This window comes from Sinohyriopsis cumingii, chromosome 7 (genome assembly GCF_028554795.1).
Source record: "Sinohyriopsis cumingii isolate HCF-2022 chromosome 7, ASM2855479v2, whole genome shotgun sequence".
Lineage (NCBI taxonomy): Eukaryota > Metazoa > Mollusca > Bivalvia > Unionida > Unionidae > Sinohyriopsis > Sinohyriopsis cumingii.
The window spans coordinates 30,258,258-30,283,303 of record NC_142967.1 but is presented as its reverse complement, the minus strand read 5'-3'; the positions used below and the strand labels follow the sequence as shown (position 1 = coordinate 30,283,303).

The window sequence follows — 25,046 nt, the reverse complement described above, 5'->3', positions numbered from 1 at the left end:
ACGAAACACAACGCGGCGTTACCAAATTCGATTAGGATGATAATTATCGGCCCGTCCGGTTCTGGAAAGACGCAATTGTTGCTAAATTTGATAGTGCGATGGCTAAAATGGGACAAATTGTATTTGGTTGCACCGTCGGTTGATGATCAGCGATGTTATCAAGTATTAAAAGAATTCAGCGACAATACCGACGAAGACACGATAGAATTCATCACAGACATTAATGAAACTCCATCAGTGGAAAATTTAGATGGCGATGTTAATAATCTTGTCGTATTCGACGATGTTATGCTGGATAAGCAAACTAATCCGGCTAGGATATTCTCGCGTGGCCGACACAAGAACACCGATGTTATTTACGTGACGCAGCGATATACGCAAATTCCAAAGGTGATTAGGGACAATTGTAACATTTTGTCGGTTTTCAATGGCGTCGATACTCACACGCTAAGAAATATTCATCAGACTTGGTGCAACGGCGATATGGACATAAACAAATTTAAAAATTTCTTCAGCCGCGCCCAGGCAACACCGCACGGTTTCATCACGATTAATCTTCATGATCCGCGTAGTAGATATCGAATCGGTCTTGATCAAATTTATTCATAAAATTGCAGCCAAATTCCATTTCACCCCCCCCCCTAAAATCATTGTCTGAAATCACTGACTAGTACACAAAAAATTGCAGTCAGGGAGTGAATTTACGCAAATTATTTCTCGTAGGAAGGCTTATTTTGGCTTTCTGAGGCTTCTACGGAGAAAGTTCTCGTAGGAAGGTTTATTTTGGTCTGACAGTCTGGTCTGTAGAACTTCCCTGCTGCTCTTGCTGGAGAGCTAGATAGAGAACAAACAGTCTCAGTTACCATCTCACATTTCTGAATTAGGGATGGGCAACATGTATCGATATCCCATATGCCATCCCAACCACAAGAACTGGATAATGTCATGCCAGTCAAGAGGGACCTGTTCCATCATGACTGGACCCTTCCAAATGCCTCTGATTGTATTGGATCACAACCACAACTGCTTATACAGTATTGGCCACCAGATGAACGAGCATTTACAGTTTTGTAAACCCAAGTTCTACAGGTACTCTCATGGATAAGTCAAACCAGCATAGTGCCACTAGGCAGTACATGTTTATGATGCCAGGTTATTGCCTCAATATCCAGGAGATATCTGGTCACTTTGTTCTCAAGTTTTTGCCACTGAAAGAGATCCTGACTTAGTTACAGTTTGGAAGTCACTGTATCTTACTCAGACATTCTGCAAGTTAGTGAGCCACCATACTCAACATTTTTCTATCGCTACTTCACAGGTAGAACAGTCAGGTTGATAAAATCTAAAATCAAGAAACCAAGAGACCAGTTTCCTTCACTCACAATCTCAGCTACAGCAGAGGGATTTTTAGGGTAACCAAAAAAAGATAGTAGGGACTCCCCTTAGACACAAGCCACTGGAAAGCAGTATTTGGTAATACCATATTCCCAGGCAGTGTTGGTGGGGTTTATTTTTAGGTCCCAAGGCAGGTCAGTGAACATGACACCCAAACTTGTTTATCTTATCCTGTTGTGGTAAGTGACTGGAAATTCAAATCTAAATAAAATGCAACCTGTTTTCTCTGAGGCATTTAATATACAGTCGACTCCACTTAAATGCATATTACTTAATTGCATAGATCGCTTAAGTGCATAGTGAAAGTATGGTCCTGTTTTACATTGTAAATATACATGAATTCTGCTTAAATGCATACTCTGTTTATATGCATAGCTTGGGTCCAGTCCCAAGGCTATGCATATAAGCAGAGTTGACTGGCTGAACCTGCATGTCTGGATCTTATTAAGCAAGCCCTCAAGAACAAGATGGCCATCCACTTTAAAAGCATATGAAGTGAAACGGAAAATCTTTACACAATGGTATGTCCAACAATACATTATACCACTGCTGGCATAGTACTTCAAATAGCTCACTTCCTACTATGGCTATTTAATGAGAAACAGCGCCAATCAGAATAAACGGCTACCATTCCATGATCACTGACTCAAGAGAGGATATCAGACAAAGACCTGTATGATCTTCTTTCTGATTTTGATTATTCACCTTCAAAGACATTAACTAGTTGCAATGCCCAGAGTGGTATCCATGATGGGTACTAATCTAGTTGAACAAGACACCATTTGAACCACTCTCAAGAGCCTCATTGGTTCACCTCTTATATAAGACCTGCTATCTCACTGGATTAGCAAACAGCAGGCAGAATCAGCGAAATACATGCTTTGTTAGTGGACTCAACCTACATGCAGTTCCGACCAGATGGGTCAGTATCACTCATGACAGCATCTGCTTTCATTGCCAAGAACAGACTTCTGTTCTTGGGAAATAAGACTTTTGTAATGAATTCCTGTCTACTGTGGGCTATATATGTCAAGGTTGTCTACAGGACCCAGTGTGAGCTGTGAAGTAGTACTTCAGAAGAATTGAGCTGTTACATAGAGGGAGATTAAATATATTCTTGCCCCTCACAGAGGAAAAGGATGATATATTAGCACAGACATTTTGTCCTGGAAAAAGTTGGTTATTCATTCACATATTGGAAAATAATTCCAGATCAAATAAATTTGCTTTGCATCTCAACTAAGTATGGGCAGTCATCACAAACATTGCATTTGAGCGAAACTGTTCTCTGTCTTTATCCATGCCATCTGATGGAGATTTGAGTCCATTTCTCCAGCTTTTATCTCAGAGATTTTTATTGTAAAAGGTTCAGTTCATTTTGTTGGGACCAATAGATGTGGCACAAGAATTTACCCTGCTGGGTTGTCTGACAGTTTCATTAGGACATGGCTTTGCAATATCCACTGGATTTTTGGGATGAACAATTTCTCCCTTTCGAATATGCTCTCAAACATATGGAGTCTATTTTCCAATCAGGTTATCTAAAAGCTGCCTTAAATAACTTCGGGGATCAGAGATGGTATCTCTAGGATAATGGGATTTATCTCCCTCCACCTCTTGCCTATTCACATAAGGTATTATGATTAGGTAACGTATTTGAAGATGAAACCATTCTTTTGAGTAAAATTTGTTTCCTCAGTAATACTTATCTGGTCATAATACACATACACTGTCCCAGCCTCCATGCTGCTACATCCATTTAGACAGTGTGCCATTTGGCTGTGGAGTAATTGAAGTATTCACAGGATAAGTGCCAATCCCTGTTTGAAGGGATGATCACTCTAACTGCCACCTAAGTGGGCATCTAACTTTTATCTATTTGGCTAAAAGGTTTTAGCCTGGGTGGGCAGGATTTGGGAAATAGTTGTTGTTCTCCTAAGGTATTATGACCACTCTATTTCCTTCTTCCAAACCCAATATATCCAGTGGCTTCAGAGATGCAGCTAAAGTAAATAAATTCCTTTGTATGAGGGCCTCAAGGTAGGTTAATTTTTAGCTAATTGTGTTACCCTCTTTCAATAAGGTCATTATTATTATTATTATTATTATTATTATTATGATCAGGTAAGTCTTATTGAAGAAACATAGCTTACTAGAAAAAAAATGATTTTTACACATATTTCTGACCTTCTGTGGTAATTAAGTATAATCAAGTTGTAATTTTCAACATGGTCACTATATGTTGTAAAATTGATGTGATCAGCAATCTGTTCTGCTTGTTCATACATGTCCACCAACTAAACTGTAACTGACTGGTTTGTGTTACAGTTAGTTTCTTCTGGATAACATTAATATTAAGACTTGATGATTGGATGGTTACATAATCTTCAAACCAAAGTTTGTAAATTAATGCTCCATGCAAAGTCATTTGAAAAGAGAAAGAGGATTCAGAATAGAGCCATGTGGAGCTCCAGGTTCAACAGGAGTGCATATTGCCAATAAACACCTGTTCAGATCTTTGGGTTAGGTATGAACTGTACCATATTAATGAAATGTGCTTGAACTAACGTAGCATTGCACCTTTTGTGAAAGAATTTCACTCTTCATGGTGAATGCTTGCTTGATATCAAGATATATATAGAATTTATAATTTCAAAAAGAGTTTATCTATTTCTTTAAACCATATATTAATTTTTTTATTACAAAATCTCTATTGAGTGAAGCAATGCAGTTACTGAATTCAGCATTGCAATGGAAGTGTCTCTGTCCATAACTTGATTGTTTATGGATGACTGTACCATAGCAGTTAAAGGAAATAACCTAAGATTTGTAATTGCAGTGATGGCTTTTTGATCATATGAGATAACTAATGGCGTTTGTGTTTATTTAGAGACTTTGGACATGCTTACTAATAGAACACTATGGCATTCTTCATTCTTCTGTGCTTAAGACTCTTTTCATATAAATATACACTGTTCTGGGCATGAAAATGAAATTTATGGAAGAAACTATTACATAATGGGAATCTTGATAAAAATCCTGAGAATTTAATGTTCGACTTTGACATACTTAATTCATAGCATGCTACCAGTGTTTCTTCCCCATAGATGCAGTTGTTATGGATGCATTCAAATGGAATAGCCAAAAATGTCAAATAAATAGATTAGCACCAGGCAACAATATACAGATTATTGCTCAGTTTTGTGAAGGGCACCTTGAAAATTATAAATCCATGAGGTTGACCTTTTGAGACTTTACAACTATGGGAAATTTAAAAAATCATAAATTTTGAAAATATTGTAAACAGATAGGAAAATAATGGTTTAATTGCTTTATATTAAAGTGTGTGCATTGTTTTATGTATGTTCCACACAGTTAGTGTCTGTGTGTGTGTGTGTGTGTGATTTGGGTTTTTAACATAGCTTTAATAATTTTTCAGTCATATTGCTATGATGTTTGCAGTGTGGCATTTTGTAGTGATGTCTAGCACAGCAGCAGAGGGGGCGAATCGGACATTTGGCCCAAACGTCATTTGGTTTAATTAATACCTTCTGCACTCAGTGGATCCAGCGTCGTCAGCGCCTGGTAAAAAAAAAACGACGTCGTCGGGGGGGCAAATCGAACGTCATTTAGTTTAATATACTTTCTGCACTCAGCGATCCAGCGTTGTCAGCGTCGGGTAAAAAAGCGCGACGACCGCGTTGATGTCATCGCCCCCTCTGCTGCTAAGGGGCTATTTACAACTAACCGAATATTTGGTCAAGTCCGATACGATATCGTGTCCGAGGATCATGTAAATTTATCGTTACAAATCCATGTGGGGTCGACTGAGCATGACTAAAAAAGTTTCGAAAAACATTAAAGTCCATGTCACCGCCGCACCATGTCTGCCAAATATTTCGTAGCGTGTGTGTATCAACGCCGTTGAACACAACAAGAATATTACAGTTATCTCTGATTACTTTTGGAATCTGAGTGTATCGTTGAGTGACATATATCACATCAGTGTTTTTATGCCTGCCTCTGGAAAATATCCTAGCTGGGTTTTTTTGATTGTCTAACATAACATCATCGTACACGACTAAATTGTTAACGTCGCCATCAATATCATCAATACCTGGTGCATCATTGATATCTGTAATAAACTCAATAACATTTTTTTCAGTGATCGCTGATGCATTCTCGTTAAAATCTTTCAACACCTCGTAGCATCGTTGATCATCTACGCTAGGGGCGATTAAATACAACTTATCCCACTTCATCCATCTCATTATTAAATTAAGTAACAATTGCGTCTTGCCGGATCCAGATGGTCCGATGATAATCATCCGGATCGAGTTTGGTAATGCTGCAACATGCTTAACTGGTTCTCTTGTTTTAGTCGCCGAAAAATCAATTATATTCATATCTCTATACATAAATTATGGATCTATATTGTGTGAAGTGTAGAGTGCGTACTGGCACAAATGATATGACAACCGTTACAACAAGAAATAACAGATCGGCACTTACTGGTAAGTGTGTACAATGCGGTATAAAGAAATTTAGATTTATTTCTATTAGACCCGGGGATGTTTTAAAAAAAAGCGAGGAGGTGATATTGCAGCCAAGTTATCAAAACTCCCCGGAACACCGTGGGCAAAGTATCCAGGAGAAAAGCACCTCCCAGGATATAGCTACTGTGGCCCCGGAACACGATTAGATATCAGACTCGTTGATCAAAATCAGCCCAAACCCGGTGAGTATCCAATAAACGCTATCGATAAGGCGTGTCATGCTCATGATGTTGCTTACAAAAGTAGCGATCTGCAACAGCGTCATATCGCGGATGTAAAATTAATTCACGCATTAAATGCTATTCCTGATAAATCCTTCAAAGAAAAATTGGCCTCATGGTTGGTAAAATCGGCTATGAAAGGTAAATTAATGATGGGCGCTGGTAATTAATAACAACATGGAATCCATCTATTATTCTCCGAGAGGATACTGGAAGGGGAAGGCCGCAATTGGTAAGCTTGCAAGCGCTGCAAAAGTAACGAGGGCCACTGCGGCTAATTGGTTATCCAAACAGGCTATATGGCAAATCTATCTACCACCGCCTAAACAAATCAACTTCTCGCGCTTTGATGTCAGCGTACCTAATGAAGTTCATCAGGCTGGTATACTATTTCTGCCGCATGACAACGGTTACAAATACGCGCTAACCGTAGTTGATGTTGCGAGTCGATACAAACAAGCGGAACCGTTAAAAACAAAGTCAGCAACTGAAGTAGCCGATGCGTTTGAGCGGATTTATCGAAGAGGTCCTCTGCGCTGGCCAAATCTATTACAAGTTGATCCTGGTAGTGAATTTCGCAGCACTGTTTTATCAGCGTTGAAACATCATAGCGTCGCGATACGACAAGGTCATACTGCGCTACATCGTGATCAGGCAATTGTTGAACGATTCAATCGGACTCTTGCTGAACGGTTATTTGGATATCAGTATGCAAAAGAATTCATCCAAGAAAAACGATCTCGTGAATGGGTCAAAAGGTTGCCAGGCGTAATTGCAGCGTTAAATAACGAGATTACCCGAGCAATCAACATGAAGCCCAGCGACGCGATTAAAAAAAAGTATATACCCGGAAGATCAAAAATAGATAGCGTTTCCAAGCCGATTCTCGGCGATGTCACTGTTAGATATCTATATGAACCAGGAGAGCTTGAAGGCGGTAAAAAAAGAGCTACTGATCCTATTTGGAGTGTTACCACACATAACATATTAACGATAACACGATCAACTGATAGACCACCGATCTATAGACTGGATTCAACTGCCCCACAGCGGGGGTTTACACGCGAGCAACTACAAGTGATACCTGACGATACTCAATTACCCCCGCGTGGTCTTAACTAGCGCCGTTGCGTCTATTACACTCAAGACAGGTCAACCTCACATTGTTTTTGACATGACCGAGACTGTTATCGATCCTGTCCACGGTAAATTGGCGAGCGCCTTTATCCGAATAACGCCAACTCATTATACAATTACAACTCGCGCAGTGATTATTCTGTTGTTGTCGTAACGCAATTATTAATTCGGCATCAATATCAAAACGCCGCTGTTTTTTTTTTGATCCTGTTGGCGGTAACCCGAGAGTTTTCTATCAATGACGCTTGCATCGATGATGTCGTTGTCGGTGACTTTGTCACTGGCTTCGTCAATAACAATTCTTCGAAGCTGATTTATCCTCCGTACTCTGGACACTGCAAGATAGACTAGATTTGACCATTCGATGCGATTATCAACTATCCAAACAATTGTGTCCGTGATGGTTAGTCCCTGCGAGGAATGTATTGTTGTTGCATATCCTAGCGTCCACGGGGATTTATCAGCACGTAGCGCGCCCTCGACGACGCTGATATCAACGAGCACGATATCATTCAGCACAAGAATTTGTTTTTTTGTCCCTGACGCTGTCAGGCCTGGAATTTCAACTTCAATGTTCTGCTGCCGTGTGTCCGCGGGTCTATAACATAACGGCACTGGGCGCGTTGGAAACTTTTCCTTATGCAACGTAAACAACTTTTGCTGAAGTGTGTCTCTGACTATCTTTCTACTCGCTACAATCAAATCGTTTGGTCTCCATGTTTCCCAGAATTCATTTAACGGCGTCTCCGGAATCACCCTGCGGGCTATTTCACATTGAATTTTATCCGGCTGTAATCTGATTAATTTCTTAACCTCGCGTAGTTGTTCGTCAAGTGCTCGGTAATCAGTATCGGTTTCTTCATAATAGTCCACAAAACCCTTTAACCAATCATGTGGACCCTCGCCGACAAATGGTGGTGGTTGGCCATGATCTCCACACATTATCACCGCTGTATTCGCGCGCAGCAACCACTCAAGAAACATTTCTAAAACATCTAACGAAACATTACATATCTCATCCCAAATGATAACCTCAGGAATAAATTTTTCACCCATTCGATCAGGAGTCCACTCACCGCCGCTGTATCGAAAAAAGCTGTGATAAGTAACGGCGTTAACATTTCGTTGTTTTATCTCTCGCGCTAGTCTATGGGTTGGTGTAAGCATGATCATACTTGCCCGCGTTCGAAATAATTCAATTGCCCGAGTCGTCTTTCCTGACCCGCCACAGCCGCTTAAATAAACTGTTTTGTATCTACAAATTGGATCAGAACACGGTGGTGCATTAGACCACTCTGACAATTTATCACCGCGTAAGTAGTTGTTTTCAATGGTGACATCTGCTGGTGGTGAATAATCGCGTCGTATTTCATTTTTAATTCTCCATGTACCCCAACTCTCGTCCGGACTAGTAAACTCGGCTATGTTTCCCTTATACTTTACGTCAATATAAAATGAATCAATCGCAACTCTAACTGCGGTGTCGGGAAATCTATTTAACATTGAAAATAAATTTATGCAAGCATAACCCAGCATAGATGCCCTCAAATGCGGGTATGCTGGGCTGTCTCCATCGCTGTAAGTAACAACTGTACCCAACCTTGTTCCATTGGACAAGAAAGCTGTTTTGCAGTTCACGTATCTATTTTTCGCCACTGCGTCCTTGATTACGAAATCATATTCTGCGTCATCTATAATCAGCCGTGAGCAATATCGTTTGTAGTCGCAGTTTTTTCCACCTTGTGTGAACTTACCAATTATTCTTCTACCGAGATCTTTTGCCTCGCGGTTTCGTTGGTTGAATATCTTTTTGGACCATTCGACGATATATTCCTCGTCGGCATCAATGTGTTTTCTGGACTCGTCAATTATGCTATCTAGATGCTCCGGTTCTGGTAACCAGACTTCAGTCTGCACCCGGTATGATATAATCGCGTCACTGACAATCAACGAAATTAGCATTTTACAATCAATCATATACCGTAGCAGCGCTATTGGCAACCACTTCTTTTCAGTCATGTGTCTACCGATCCAAATATAGCAACAGCGATGAAGTCCTGCCGCGAATTCAAATGATACTATGTGAGCGAATCCAGTTAAATCAAAATCAGGCAGTGGTCCATTAATAGCAACACGAGTCATTTCATGTCTGGGGTGTCCAAATCGTTTAAAGTACTCAGCGGCGGATCCATACCCGAGAAAACTCGCTGGATAACAGGCAACCATATCAACGGAAATCATAGCGTCGCGGTTGTATCTAGTGTTCCATAGTCCACCGTGATAGTATTCCAAACAACTGGATTGTACATCCGGTAGAAATTCCTTGCGTGTTGGTCTCCACGCATTTTTCCTTGCTGCAACATGAGCCGCAACCGATGGAATTATAAAACAATTTGTTAGCAGTTGTTCATCATGCTCTTCAAATTCCATGGCCGTTTTTTTCATCTTGTTGTGAAACGCTTCAGTGCGATATAATTCACCGTTTGGTCTTACAAACTGATCAAAGGTATCCGCATCGTTTTCAGCGCTGCGAAGTAACCACACTGATACAGGGTCATTTTTACACAAACAAGCAATAGCATCAAATAGTTTCCTCTCCGCGAGAAAACCATCCTTGGAGAATTGTTCTCCCAGGAATTCTTCAGGTATATACTTTACTGTTCTATCCCGTGGAAATATTGTGATCGCGGACGTCCATGCGTGTTCGTTATGATCAATAATTTTGATTGGGGCTCCCTTTGATTTATACTTTGATTCGTATAATACTTCACCGGTTATCGTTGTAACGGTTATTGGAAATCTCAACGACGTTTCTAATCTCGCTATGTCGCTGATGGTTGCTCCTCGCTCGCGCACTGTCTCCTCCCATTGGTTGATTTTGCTACGTCGTAAATCGGTCAGTTTATTTCCTCGACATGCATTTGTAAAATGCTCTATTACTCGTTCTGCTACACAATTTATCCCCGTTGACTGTTTCATCGGCGCTAGTTTTCCGATATCAGGTTTCTTATTTAACGGGTATATTCCATAAACAACTGCTGTTTCAGGATATGCTCGTTCATAGTATGGTTTGTCAATTCCGGTTAACAACCCCGGCTTGGAGTCGCGGCTAACAATGACTGTTTTTTTGTCGCTGAGAACTGGTTCAAATTTATCACGTATGATCCAATTACCTGATTCCACCCGGACAATGAATTTTACTCTGAAAAAATACTTTTTACCGTCAAGGTGTGATATTATCGTTGCTGCGCGTTTGTCGTTCATGGTAGCATCAACAACGCCATCAATTCGAAATGTTGACCAACTATGAGATGCACCATCACGCTTGAATTCATTGATACAATCACGTATTTTTTTTATCAGGGTTCTATCGTTTATTAACGCTTTTGGTGCGTCCTTGAGGGCTCTATCGAGATTGAACTTAATATTTTTCCAGGGCTTAATTGCTGCTAATTTCTTGAACTCCTCCTCCATATAATTAAAACAAGTATTTAAATGAAAGAATATAGTATAATGAATCACTGCAAATGGTTGATGATTGGGTCGACAACCCCGTGCAATAAATCATGTAGAGGCGAATTCTGCGGGTATCATTTACAAAGCGTTCGTAATGGTTCTCTTGGCCCTCTCCCGTGCTTGGTTTGCCATGTTGGTGTAAGAGGAAAATCGCAGTTGTGTATCAATTGTGGCGGAAAGCGATACAGAGAGTTAAAACGTTATTACGATAAACGAATAAAAAACTCCACCGTTGACTCCAACAACGATAAAATCATCAAAACTCCTCAAGACTACATTGAAAGATTTATAATTAAACCAAATAATGAATTAGACAAGTAGTATTATTATACAAATGAACCAAGAGTTCAGACCTCACCCTGTGCTTGTTAATTATGAAGCATCTCGCGACGGCGTTGTTAGAAACCGTAGACTAAAAAAACCAGTTGGATGGAAAAATAATCACGGATATTTGATATTTGGTGCTGGGAAAAAAATCTATCTTGTTCACAGGGTGGTATATGAAACGTTTAAGGGGCCAATCGAGGATGGTTTCGTTATTGATCACATTGATTCTGATTGTCTAAATAATTCTCTTATAAACCTGCAATCCATTACTCAAAGTCAGAATAACAAAAAAGGTAAAACAGGGAAACACGCAAAAAAGGCAAAGAGTGTCAAATCGTTTGATACAATAACGCACGAAGAAAAAATATTTCACTCTATGAATGCGGCTGGTAGGTACTTCGATATTTGTAGTAAATCAGTTCGAGATGTTGCAGAGAATATAACTAAAACAGCGATCTCAAAAAAGACCGGGCACAGAATTCGATTTTCATATATAACATCAAAGGGGAATAACTCATGATGGTATATCACCGAGTGACGAAGTTACCGACAGTGTGAACGCTACAGTCTATTACAATTAATAAATTGTCTGTTTTAAAGAAAACTGATGGAATAAATTGTCTTTACAAACAACTGTAATATTCTGTTTTATGTTTCATCGAAGTATTTAGTGTTGTTTAAACGCTATTAATAGCGTTTTTTAAGTAATTTAACGAAATACAATAACACACCTTGTGACTGACGCGGTTGTATTAGTCACCTTATATATAAGCCGACTCGTTATAAGCCTGGGGCTTTCGAAAGCCAATTCAACCAATCAAAACTAACCCACGCTCTTGACCCGGGCGTGTGGTTGTCTTTTGTTCACAATCATGCAACCGGGTTAATTTAATTGGGTTGCTTTTGATTGGTTGAATTGACCGTAGAGTTCCGCCCCGCCGTTTTATGTCTGTGCCGTCCCATCATTAATTAAGTTAATTAAGTTAATTAAGTACATGTAGTGATGTCCCCCCAAGCATATCTTCTGGGCGGTCTACGATGACGTTTGTCACCCTAGGCCTCCCTCCTGGAGATGTATGTTTCGGGTCCCCTTTGGGCTCAGATGGATGCGAAGGCACCCAAGGGGTTCCAAGATGTGTTGTTGATGGCTTGTCCTTAATTAAGTTAATTAAGTAACCTCTGGGTCTCTCTGACGTCATAGGGCGCCAGCGAGATTGCCAAATGGGTTATGATCTCTAGGCAGTAAAGATGTTAACAGCACCTTTATGTGCCTAGAGTTCATTTTGTAAAACATTTTTTTTTTATATTAGAAATAAGATGTTTATAAGAATATGAATATCGAAGACATCAATAATATATTAACGGAGATTTCAAAATTAAAAAATCAAGGAATTGAATTATCTGATAGTCTCAACAGCGAAAGAATATTATCCGATTATGAAATTATTAACGAACAATCGAAACGGGGGCGTTTTACCCTGGCCCGCGAGTACGCTTTTGTAAATTGATTACAACATACGATTAATGAGAACCTGTATGGCAATGACGTAAATGCATTCATTGGGCTATTCACTGCCGTTGAAACAATACGAAAAAAACTCGGACGTGTTTATGAACGATGCCGGGAGATTTCTAGTAAAATTAAAAACATTAGAAAGATTATAGACGAAAACTCCGTGGAGCCCCCAGTTTAATGGCATACCTGTTTACGTAGCGTACGGAAGTGAATTTTTACGTTGTATACATTTTTTTTTTCCCCAATAGGTCGTGGTAACGTTTTAATTGTAATACTAAAATAGTAAGACGATTGCGTCTGACGCGACAGGTGTTCGGGTATATTCCTGCCACAGGATTGAAAATTGATGACTCGGCGGGAAATTAGAAATTGCGGAGCAATTTGCAATAATGGTAGGTGAATCACTTACTACTCGGCTAGCCAGAGAGCGGCTAGCAGCGCTTAAAAAGTTCATACCGTTACGAGACAGGGTCCGAAAACAACTTCAAACGCGGCAACAACTACAAACTGATTTTGCTGTTGGAAGCGAACAACTCTTTGCCCCGGTAAAAAGCGCAACTGTGCCTGTCCTCGGTGCGCTTGAAAAGATAGCAGCTCAGACCGAACAAACAAAAAAGTCTCTGGAAACACTTCCTGCGGAAATAGCAGTCGCTACAACATACCAACGGCGGCGAAGACCACCACCACTCGCTATAACAGACCCACAAGAACCTTATGTTACAATGGCTGATGAAGAAGAACTAGGTGCTACTGCAAGAGAACCAGAAGAAGAAATACAAGAAAAACCGGAAGAAATACAAGAACAAGAAAAGATAAGGGCGGGGAATATACCCCGTAATGTACTTACAAAGTCCGCAATAGATCAAATTAGAGCCTTCGACACCGATGAAGAATTGATTGATTTTACTGCTACAAATTTTGCTAAGGGTGCACGAGAGAAATATATCAAAAGCGGTTACTGGGAAAATATAAAGACGTTAAAGGATTGGACAAGAATAGTGTATTTAGCAAGTAAATATAAAAATGTACTACCACCGCGTGATGATAATTATGTAATATTCCACGAGAATGTTAAAAGTAAGAAACCAAAAAAAGGAAAAGGATACTCTGTTGGAAACTCTTCTGGTAAAAAATCCTACGGTTTTTCAAACGCTAGTGTTACTTGTCCTGGTAGTGTTCATAGTGATATATCACGGCTGGAAGTACTAATCGGAGGAAAACGAGCCGGAAATAACTCTCCGGAAATAATCAATGAGGCCGCTGATATTTGCAGGCGGTTATTTGCCGGTGGTATCATGGACATTAATGTATATCGAACGCTTATAGACGAACTCGTGGATGATTAATTGGAAAACTGGTGTTTTTATAACAAAGATGATTATACACTACAACCATGATAAACCAGTCAGCGTCTACGTGGTAAACTCGCGATTGCCTGTATACCGCGCGTGGTACGGAGACGGTCTCGGTAGCACCATTGCGGGGTTATTTACAAGAATGGCCCCAAAAGTGGCGCCGTTAGCTAAACAATTATCTATGAAAGCCATTGATGTTATTCGTGATAAGGGAATCAGTGCTATTGGAGATGTTGCCGGAAAGGCGTTTTTTGCAGCAAAGGACAAACTAATGTCGTTGGTGAGAAGAAAAAAACAAACGCCGCTGCGTTCTACGACAGTGATGCCTGCAAATGTCAGCAGGGTAATAAATAACGCGGTGAAAAAAAAACTAGCGTCAATGACTGAGTCGCTGGCGACCCCGTCGATGGCGACCCCGTCGCTGGCGACCCTGTCGTCGTTGATGGCGAAGCCATCCACCGATGCAACAACCAACGTGCTCATGAACGCGATAGCGGGAAGTGGTCTCAAACCGAAACGAAGACGACGTTAAAAATTGTAGACTTCACTCTTTGAGCTTGCAATTGAAAACATCAACATGATAAATAATAAAATGTTTGCGCGAACCGCTGATCCCGCATTTGATATGGACGGCCCAGTGCGCAAGGATGATTCTGTCCGTGATTATCAATTTTATTCCTATCAATCATCACAACCCAACCTACGCTCGCGAATTGAACTTCAAGTCCATACTTTTTGCCGTGTGAAGCGTTTATCGAAATCGAGGGAGAACTCGTGACAAATGTTGATGCTAATACACCATACGCAGATGACCCTCGTGTTCGAGTTGGTTTCGTCAACAACGGTATCATGGCGTTATTTGAGAGTGCCAGATATCTTATTGACGGGCGAGAAATTGAATCAATAGAACGCGAGGTTGATGTTGCAACGACGATAATTGGGCTAGCAAGATACTCAGATGATTATACAAGATCGGCGGGCCCATCTATGATGTTCGCAAAGGATACCACTAATAACGCTGACCATCTTCAGTACATTAACGTGCTGACGGGAAGAGATAACGCATTTGACCCACAGGCTGAAGCAGCCAATCCAGACCGCAGAGCAAGACCGGGCGCTGATTTCACTGTTATAAAAAGCGCTAACAATAATTTTAATCTAGGATTTGTAACACGAGTAGCAACATTGCAAGGACAACGCCGACAGTTTTCATGCGCGATTCCACTCCATCACATATTCGGATTTTGTAGAAATGTCAGAAAAGTTATCTATGGGGCTAAGCATACAATCGCATTAACGCGAAGGGGCGATGATAACAATGCAATATGGCGTGCTGCTGGCGTCACTAACGGTAAAGTCGTTTTAACTAAAATGGCATTGTGGATGCCATTGTTGACTCCATCAGTTACCACGGAAGCACGATTGTTATCATTTATGGAACAGGGGGGAAAATCGTTGTTGAGTTGGCTAGCGGTAACAACTGATGCTAAAGAGGATAATGTCGCTGATACATTTACATGGCACCTGGCATCAAAACAAGGCGTTTCAGCCCCGCGTCATATATTTATAGCGCTACAGAATAGGGATCGATTGGGTAATCAAGAACGCAGCCATATGATATTTGATCAATTAGGAGTCAGGGATGTTTCGCTGAGAATAAACGGACAACAGGAACCATCCGAGGATATACAGCTTGATTACGGCGACAACCATGTCGCACGTGTGTATCATCGATTGCTGTCATATATGGGTCGCGATCAAAACGTCGACACTGGTTTGCAAATATCACAACTTGATTTTAAAAACCTGTATCCGATTTATTATTTTTCGTTGGAACATCTTGATTTAACGAGACAATCCATCGTTGATATACACTTCCGAGCTCGTATAGCCCCGGGTGGTGCTGATTATAGAGCGGTTGCTGTCATTCTCAGTGATAAATCAATGCTGTTGGAAGGTGTTGGTGGACGAATGAGAATCGTTGATGCACCAGTGGAAAATATGTAATTAAAAACATAAATGTTTTACAATAAAAATGTCGTATAGTGTTGTCAGTGTAGAGTTAACCGATGGTCAAGTCAAGAAATTACAATCAAAGTCCGCTAAACAATGTGGAACCACAATAACGTTAAAGCCGTCACAGATGACTGGTGGCAAGCATAAAATATCATTGACGACACGTCAAATAAAACATTTCAATGATGCAATGAAGAAACAGCGAGGTGTTCAAATAACTTTCTCAGCAGCAGCAATCAAAAACATGGAAAAGACCGGTGGGATATTTCCGTTGTTAGCTGCGATTCCGGCGTTGATTGCCGCGGCCGCACCAGCAGTGGCTAAGGCGGCGGCGTTAGGAGCCGTTGGTACCGCGGCGGGAATGGCATTGAAGAAGGCAACCGGGAGAGGCTATAAAAAAAAGAAACGAGGACGATCCGTAGCCGGAAAGGGTCTAAGACTACCGGGAACCCCGTATTCATGGTACTCGGGGAAGGGTCTAAGACTACCGGGGACCGTTTATTAACGCAAGAGTCTATGGTTCCGTTATCCAATTTTGATTTAATAGATGCCGCCGACGCGTTAGCGATAAAAAACTTAAGAGGTGTTTTTATGAGGGATCAATTACCGACAAAACCAAGGAATATTGAAACCGGTATAATTAACCTCGATAAATCCTCCGGAGCGGGAACTCATTGGGTTGCATACGCGATTGATCCGCGTGCGATCGTCTATTTTGATTCATACGGGTTAGCCTCGCCAAACGAGTTCATGCGGTACATGCGTGTTCAGCCCCGGTTTTTTATTCCACGCTGCCAACACAGCAATTAAGTGACCCACCGATATGTGGCCGTGAGGTATTGAACGTACTCGCGGCGATTTCATCATCGCGGAAACCACCTCATGTGGTTGTAAACGAATACACTAGTGGGAAATTTAGAGACAATTACATTAGATAACAATGATTGATATCTGGGGACGACCTATTTCGGCGCTAAAAAAATCCACGGAAACGCCCGCCACCGATGACATAAAAAAAACTAATTGAGGATGAAATCGCTGAGACGTTGAACCTAACAAGTGTTGACCCAGGTGAAATAGTTGTATTTCAAGATCGCCAGGGTAAATTGAAATCCAGTAATGTGTCGCTGGATGACGTTTTAACACGGAAGAGCGATGTCGCTGAAAACAGTATAGCGCTGTATTCCAGCGACGGACGACTTAAATCAGGTGAATCCATCTTGACGATAAATGGAAAAATAAATACATTGGGCGACAATTATATATCCATGTCGAATTCGTTAAAAAATTTCTATGATAGATTAAACGTGCAAGCAAATCAGTTCGAGGGGATACAAAAGTCTGTCACCGATATACAACTCACTACCGCTATTTTTTTTTTGAGCCCCCCCGGTGACCGAACCGAATCTTGCAGGGATAAAAAATACTATTTTGGAGTTTACAAAGCTGTCGGGCCAATTTTACACGTTACGAAAAAATGTTAACAGGATCGATGACAACATTGATAAATTCTTTAGTAAAAAAAATACCAAGCTGGATGAAATTACAACAACTATAAATGATATCACTGCATATGGACAGGAAATAAAAACAATCAAAACTGATGTTGCAGCGAACAAGAATAATGTAGACGCGCATACACAGGAAATAGGAATGATCAAAACTGATATTGCAGCGAACAAGAATAATGTAGATGCGCATACACAGGAAATAGGAACGATCAAAACTGATATTGCAGCGAACAAGAATAATGTAGATGCGCATACACAGGAAATAGGAACGATCAAAACTGATATTGCAGCGAACAAAAGGAATGTAGACGCGCATACACAGGAAATAGGAACGATCAAAACTGATATTGCAGCGAACAAAAGGAATGTAGACGCGCATACACAGGAAATAGGAACGATCAAAACCGATATTGCAGCGAACAAAAGGAATGTAGACGCGCATACACAGGAAATAGGAACGATCAAAACTGATATTGCAGCGAACAAAAGGAATGTAGACGCGCATACACAGGAAATAGGAACGATCAAAACTAATGTTGCAACGAACAGAAGGAGTGTAAACGCGTCTACACAGGAAATAAATATACTCATTACTAAGGTTACAGCGAACAAGAATAATATAGACGCGCATGGAGGGGAAATAAGAACGATCAAAACTGATGTTGCAGCGATTAAAGACAGACTACCGAGAATGACAGAGCAATTTGAAAAAATAAAAATCCCTCATGAGAACGCCATCAACACAGTATACACAATTCGGCATGGATCATTCACTTGGACTCCTACGCATAATATAGTAAATATTACCGCAACTGTTAAGGGCATTTATCGATTGATACTGGTTTCAATGATGCAGTTTAATATATCATCGTCGAGTTCATTCGGGTTTAACAATATAATATCAACAATCATTGACAAGGATAAAACCGAACCGTTTACAATTTATGCCGTTGATAGAAATTTAATCAGGGCAAACATCACATGGTATGTGGAATTTGTAGTGGATCTAAGTAAGTAATTAAAAACACTAGTTCTTTTAAAATAAAAATGAACACCAAGGTAATTGAATCAGAGGTATCACCGACGTCACATCAATATCGATTCGATACCGTAAAAGAATTCTCCGCGAACTTGAAAACGCTTTCCAAACAATACCGTGTAAAAATAAAAAAATACCGTCGAAAAATACCCACCATCGACGTGGCCGTGTACTCGGTGTCCGGTATAGTAGCTGGTACCGGTGTCATTTTATCCACGGTGACCATGATGGCCCCGATCGCTGTTCCAATCGCTATCTCCGCAGCGACAACAATTGCTGGAGTTGCCAACGCAATCACTAAAAAGATATCATCGTGTTCTCAGAAAAAACTCAACGAGTATACAGTAAAACATCAAATAGTATCCGACGCGTACTCGAAATTATCCGGGTTGATCTCGTCGATTGATAATTTGTTCATATCCGATGTTGAATTCTCCACGATGGTCCAGTTGTATGACTCCGCGATGTCAAAAATCGAGGATTTTCAACTGGAAGCTGGAAACCACGTCGCTGAAACCACTTCAATGGGCTTAAAACATTCTCCTGAAAACAAGCAAGTTGTTAATATTCGGTGTTGAAATTGAACACTAGAAACAGCGAATAATAATAATGTCGCTGAACCCCGAAGGGTTTCAATTACTTCAACGGATCGCGGAGAACACCACTCCGGTACAAACAAGTATGATATCAATAACATCAATGAAACCCGAATTCAGTGTAAACTTCCCTTCTCCGATTCCTGTTCACGAGATCGCGCTGGCAAAATTACGGGTATATCACAGTTGGCCTAATATCCGAGCGGAAGCATTTAACGGACAACAACCTAACAACTCGCTGGTTTTTGCATGGACAAATAAGCCCGATGGGACCCCAGACTGGAAAACTGTTTCAATACCAACTGGGTCATACCAAATAGAACAAATCAATAAAGAATTTCAATGCAGGATAAAATCGATTACCACAAAGGAATCAAAAATAGCTATTACGGTTCATGAACCGACGTTATCGTCGACGATTGAAATAAGCACACCCGGGTATATGGTTGATATTTATAACAGTTCAATAAGAACCATACTAGGATGGCCTGAGAATCCACCTCATGAAATCCCCGCGGACTTGCACATGAATGCACAATCGTATCATGAAATTAATCCCGGGTATCGAGATGATTTGTCTATTATAAAAAACACGTTATTACCCAGTAGGTTTATATTTCAAGACAGGAATACCATGCAATGGTATTTTCCGTATAGGGAAACTCCTGAATCGTCCGCCACGGTCACAGTTAATTTAAATGATATCACTGGTGCTTTTACTGAGATTAATCGTAATTAGCAATCACAACTAGAACAGCTGCGGAAAACAAAAACACGAAAACACGTTGAGGTGTTAAATCAACTTATATCAGACATGGAATATATCAATGAACGAATCGTTAAAACAATATCTGCTAACAGCGATGATAATAAACAAAAATTCCTAACCGAGTATAATATCACAGAAGCCGATTTACCCGATTTCAAGTTTCCAAAATACAACGCGCCAGAACTAAGAAAATCTCTTAATGATTTTCTCGGTCCATCAACTATCCTCAGACACGATAACGGAGAGGGTGGTAGGCATATTGCCCCATACAACGTAAATATTGCATCGGTGATAGCAATCAATCTAGTGTGTGATGTTATCGAAGGGAGTTACCAGGTAAATACCAAGCAATCAAATCAGGCTCAAAAGGGGTATATCCTTTATTCATTTTCACCAACAGCCCCTCCGGGATTTTTAATTATTGAGAGTCCGATTAATCCGGTCTATATGCGATGCCATAATCGGTTTTTAACGAGAATTAATTTTAGACTTACCGATCAGTCAAATAACCTAATTGATCTACAAGAGGAGGAGTTAGTGATCACTCTGTTTGTAAGATCATAAAGATTTTCATTGTAAATAGCCCCTTAGCAGCAGAGGGGGCGATGACATCAACGCGGTCGTTGCGCTTTTTTACCCAACGCTGGATCGCTGAGTGCAGAAAGTATATTAAACTAAATGACGTTCGATTTGCACCCCCGACGACAACGTCGTTTTTTTTTTACCAGGCGCTGACGACGCTGGATCCGCTGAGTGCAGAAGGTATTAATTAAACCAAATGATGTTTGGGCCAAATGTCCGATTCGCCCCCTCTGCTGCTAGCACTGGGGCATCATACCAGACATGTAGCATGATGCCCCACCCAGTCACATTATCCTGACACCAGACCAACCAGTCCTAACACTAACCTCTTAATGCTGAGTGCCTAGTGAGGCAGCTGTTAATACCATTTTTATAAGTCTTTGTTTTGACTCAGCCAGGGTTTTGAACCTGTGACCTCTCACATTCAAGGCAGGCACTCTAACTACTTACGCTTCTGGAGCTGTTATTGTAATTTTTTGGGGAATAACATCTGGTATTATTCAGCCTGTTTTTAATGCAAAACCTTTCATTCAGCTGTTTATGACATCATATTTTGTCAGGAATCCATCTTTTCCTAAACAAATTTACAGACTTTTAGGTTAAAATCAGTTGTTTCATTCACTTTTGCTAGTGTTGAAAGCAGTAATCAGAAGGTGATATGAGGTTTATTTAAATTAAATCAAGATAGAATTTTTCAGTTAATTGGTGTTATTGTGATAAAAATGTACACTTTTGATTTCAGGTGGCAAAGGCTTGTCAACAGAAGACATTGCACAAGCCATGTACTCTGCATGTGCGGAATTTGCCAAATCCCAGCCAGTCTATCTGAAGAAGATTCGAGTGGTCCTGTTCCAAGATGCAATGTTGACAACATTTGTTCAAGCCATCAAAGACCATAGCTCTGGTCAAGGGGAATCCAGATGTATGTAAATTCATTTTTTTCATGGGTATAATCAGTTTCTGTGTTTATATGAAAAATGGCATTCTCACTGGTACTTAAATGTGTGGAGAGGGAAGAAGTTTCATTTTCTACAGAAGGATTATAATTACTTATTGAGTCTAAATTTGTGGTTCGTAGCAATAGAATAATGGATGAAGATAGATACTCTATGCAAAGCATTAAATTCACAGCAACAGTCCCTCATTATACACTCCCTCAGTATACAGCTGTCCCACCTATAACATGGGTATGATTATGGATCCCATTTGATTGTTATTCTACCACCCTTACAGAGGAATCCTCATATCCATCTGTCTGTCGTACAGTCAATTTAGCATAACTCGTCCTGCAGCTTTTGATGAACTCTCATGAAACTTAGTATGATGGTCATCACTCAAAGATACACGTATCAACCATCACTTTGCTTCTGCAATTGTGTTAGTATTATTTTCCTTTGTAGCTTTTTGTAGTGTCTGACACAATGTTGTTAGCACAAGTGGTCCAGCATCTTTTGAAAAGAAAGCTGTGAGACTTGGTAAATATTATGGTCATGATATGAAGACAAACCACTTAGACTTATTGTTGTGTATTGTTTGTCTTGTAACTTAATGCATTGTGTGACATGATCTTTTTAGTGCAACTAGTTTCAATATCAGTAATACAATGTTTGCTGCTATTGCATTGCATTCCTTTTCCAAGACTTGTTTAAGCTAACAATATATTCCTTCAGTCAGCATTGGAAGGGTCTAGAATAGAAAAGAACAAGATCCAAGTCTGATTTCTGTGTCACAGCCCACGTGGAATATCTTTCTCTTTTGACTTGATAGTCATATGCTAAAACATTGCTCTTAGTTCCTTGAAATGTTCCTTTCATTTGTGATTCTAAATGTTTCTGATCTGAGCAAATATTAGTCAACACAAATCTTTGCTATATTTGAGGTTGTGTAAATTTTAAGGTGTTTTGTGAAACTCACTAAACAAGTTGTGCTTCAGTGAATTGTATCCTCTTACCTGGTTCTAGTGCTAGGGTAAGTATTGTATACCCATTTTAGGTTCCAGATCTTTTGATTTTAGCAAAACGTTTTCTCTTTCAGAATAGTATGTGATATGTTGTGGGAAAGTGGGTTGACAAGAAGACCTAGTGTAACAATCTCCCACCTGCTTAGTTTGCACAGGGTGCACACCTATGAACAGTTGTCTGATTTGTTTTCAGTGGTCTGATGATGATGTGCTACTTGGCTCCTCTTCCATCCCTCTCAGGAACGATCTGGATCTTTTCCCTGTTTGAGCAAGAATTTTCAGTGACTTTCTTGATTGCTAAGACCATATAATCCCTGATGCTTGTTCTGATGTCATCAGGCCCATTGAGGGATTGATCCTACCACCACCAAAAATTGAAAAACAACTGAGAGTGAGTCTTGCCTCAAGATGAGGAGTGATTAGTACCCTCTCAAGGTCCGTGTTCCATTGAGGGTGATTGTCGAATTTCACTTCCTGCGAAGGAAGAGCTTTGATTTTACTCTAATATATCTGATTTGTCTCTTCTATTAAATCTTCATCACTAGACTGGTCCTTATCAGCAGGCACTGGGCAACACTAACCAGTCACGGGGTATGACTCACTGGTCACTGGGCAAGGGTTCATTTCTCAGTCTGGAGACAGGGAGAGGGTTGATTCTTCACTTTGTTTAATCCTGATGGGATGAGGAATTGGCCTACATGTGTCTTACTAATTAGGTAAATTGGATTGGCATTCTCCTTATCCATGAGTTTCATTCTAGCTGCTAGTGGATGTGGGGACCTACCTCCCAGGAAGTGAGTCTTCCCCCCCCCCACACACACACACACCTATGGCATTATGGATATGTTTCTCTTTGGCTTCAAGGTAGGACAAATGCTATAGGCAGTGTACCTTTTTCATCCCCTTTGCCCTATAGTCATAAAAGAGAGGTCTTGTTAAACTCCACTGAAATGTTCTAGGAAGAATGAAAAATATACTCAGCTGAGTATAAAAGTCTGCTAATACAGCCAATCCATTCACCCTCTTTGAAGGACTTTAGGATGAAGAGAGCCTTACCTCTAACTCTCACTCTCAGCAAAGATACTGGAAGGGACACTTTTGCCTCATCAGGAGTTGAATCAGGACCAAGGCATTATTTCAAAATTTTGGACTCCAAAGAATTCAATGAGGAACAGGTGATGTGGTTCTCACCCATCATTTCGGTCTTCAGCTCCCGCCAGCCTGTTGGGCCAGGTGTTAAAGGAGGAGAAAATCTGACATTGGATAGGGTAGTAAATGAAGTTTATATCTCCTTTCCCCAGATTTATTGCCTAAAGTTTTGGGTTCTGAGGACTATAGTCTGGTGATAATCTCATTGACAGCATCACATCCAGATCTTTCATTGCTTACCCATTCAGCTATGGTGGCCGAGCTTACAAAGAAGTTTTACCAGTGACAGTATATCAGACAGTAGAAGATGTACTTTGCCATACTTCTACTTTTTCTCTGCTTCAGTAGGTGTAGTGCACTCACGAGCTTTGTGCGATTAAGCACCACCCCACTCCCACGTACACTGGGGTGTCATAAGTTGGGACCCTGGACTAATAGTTTAATCTTTTGAGACCTTGGAGCTGGAAGCTCAAAGTCTTCTCACCATCTCCATGAATGAAAAATCTTTAAAAGTCTTATTTTCCAAACTCATTTAACATAATTTTACCAAGTGTCACAGAGATGATCAAGCCATAAAGACCTTTTAATTTTATTATAAGGGATACAAATCTGCCTTCAGATATGCCTAGTGTTAGTGAAAATACAAGATAAAGATTTCATTTGACATTGTCTCATACTGTACTCAAAAGAATTTTGTCTCATGTACTCAACAGAATTTGAATATATTTGTCACTGTTAAGTAAAATGATAATTGTCAGACATCAGATATTTAGTTAAAAAAAAGAAAAACTGAAATGACTTTTCAAAAACTGCTTATGATAATTTTTAGACAAAATTCGATAGAAGGTAGTCTGGTGTAAAAGGTTTTCAAATTTATGCAAAAGGTGCAGATATGCAATGTAATATGGCCATCATCCATACAACATAGAAATACTTCCTCATTAACCACAGAACTTAATCTGGCCAAATTTGACAGAAAGCACTTTGGTATAAATGACTTTCGAAGCTATACAGGTGATGCCTATCCACAATCAAGTATGGTTTTTGTTACCTAAAATAAAAGTCCCTTTTAACACCCTCTCATAAACAACACAATGAAGTGTTTCAAGACTGGATTCTATGCACCTGCCATGATGGCATTTTTATACAAATATCAAAGCATTACTAAAAACAATTATGTTTAAAGAACTTTATTTAAAAAAACAAAAAAAAACAACCAAACTTAGATCAATGTTGACAGAAGGCATACAGGCTGCATAAAGGTCTTTCAGTGTTGAACAACTGATGCTATTTGTAATGAAATATGAATGAGAATATACAAGTCTAAAAAGATATGTGCATTTCCGGTCAGCTGACTGCCCCTGTTTTTTGTTGCTGACCCTGACACTTTTTACCCCAGGG

At 40.1% G+C, this 25,046-nt stretch overlaps 1 protein-coding gene across 2 annotated transcripts in view; it reads left to right on the top strand.

Annotated features, from left to right (window-relative positions):
- The window catches only part of LOC149794962 (protein mono-ADP-ribosyltransferase PARP14-like), a 156,499-nt gene that overhangs the window by 114,432 nt on the left and 17,021 nt on the right, over positions 1-25,046 (top strand). For both annotated transcript variants that reach the window (XM_089964622.1, XM_089964621.1), the window contains exon 16: positions 21,279-21,458. In XM_089964622.1, the coding sequence (XP_089820748.1) occupies positions 21,279-21,458 (180 nt within the window). The remainder of the gene's footprint in view (positions 1-21,278; positions 21,459-25,046) is intronic.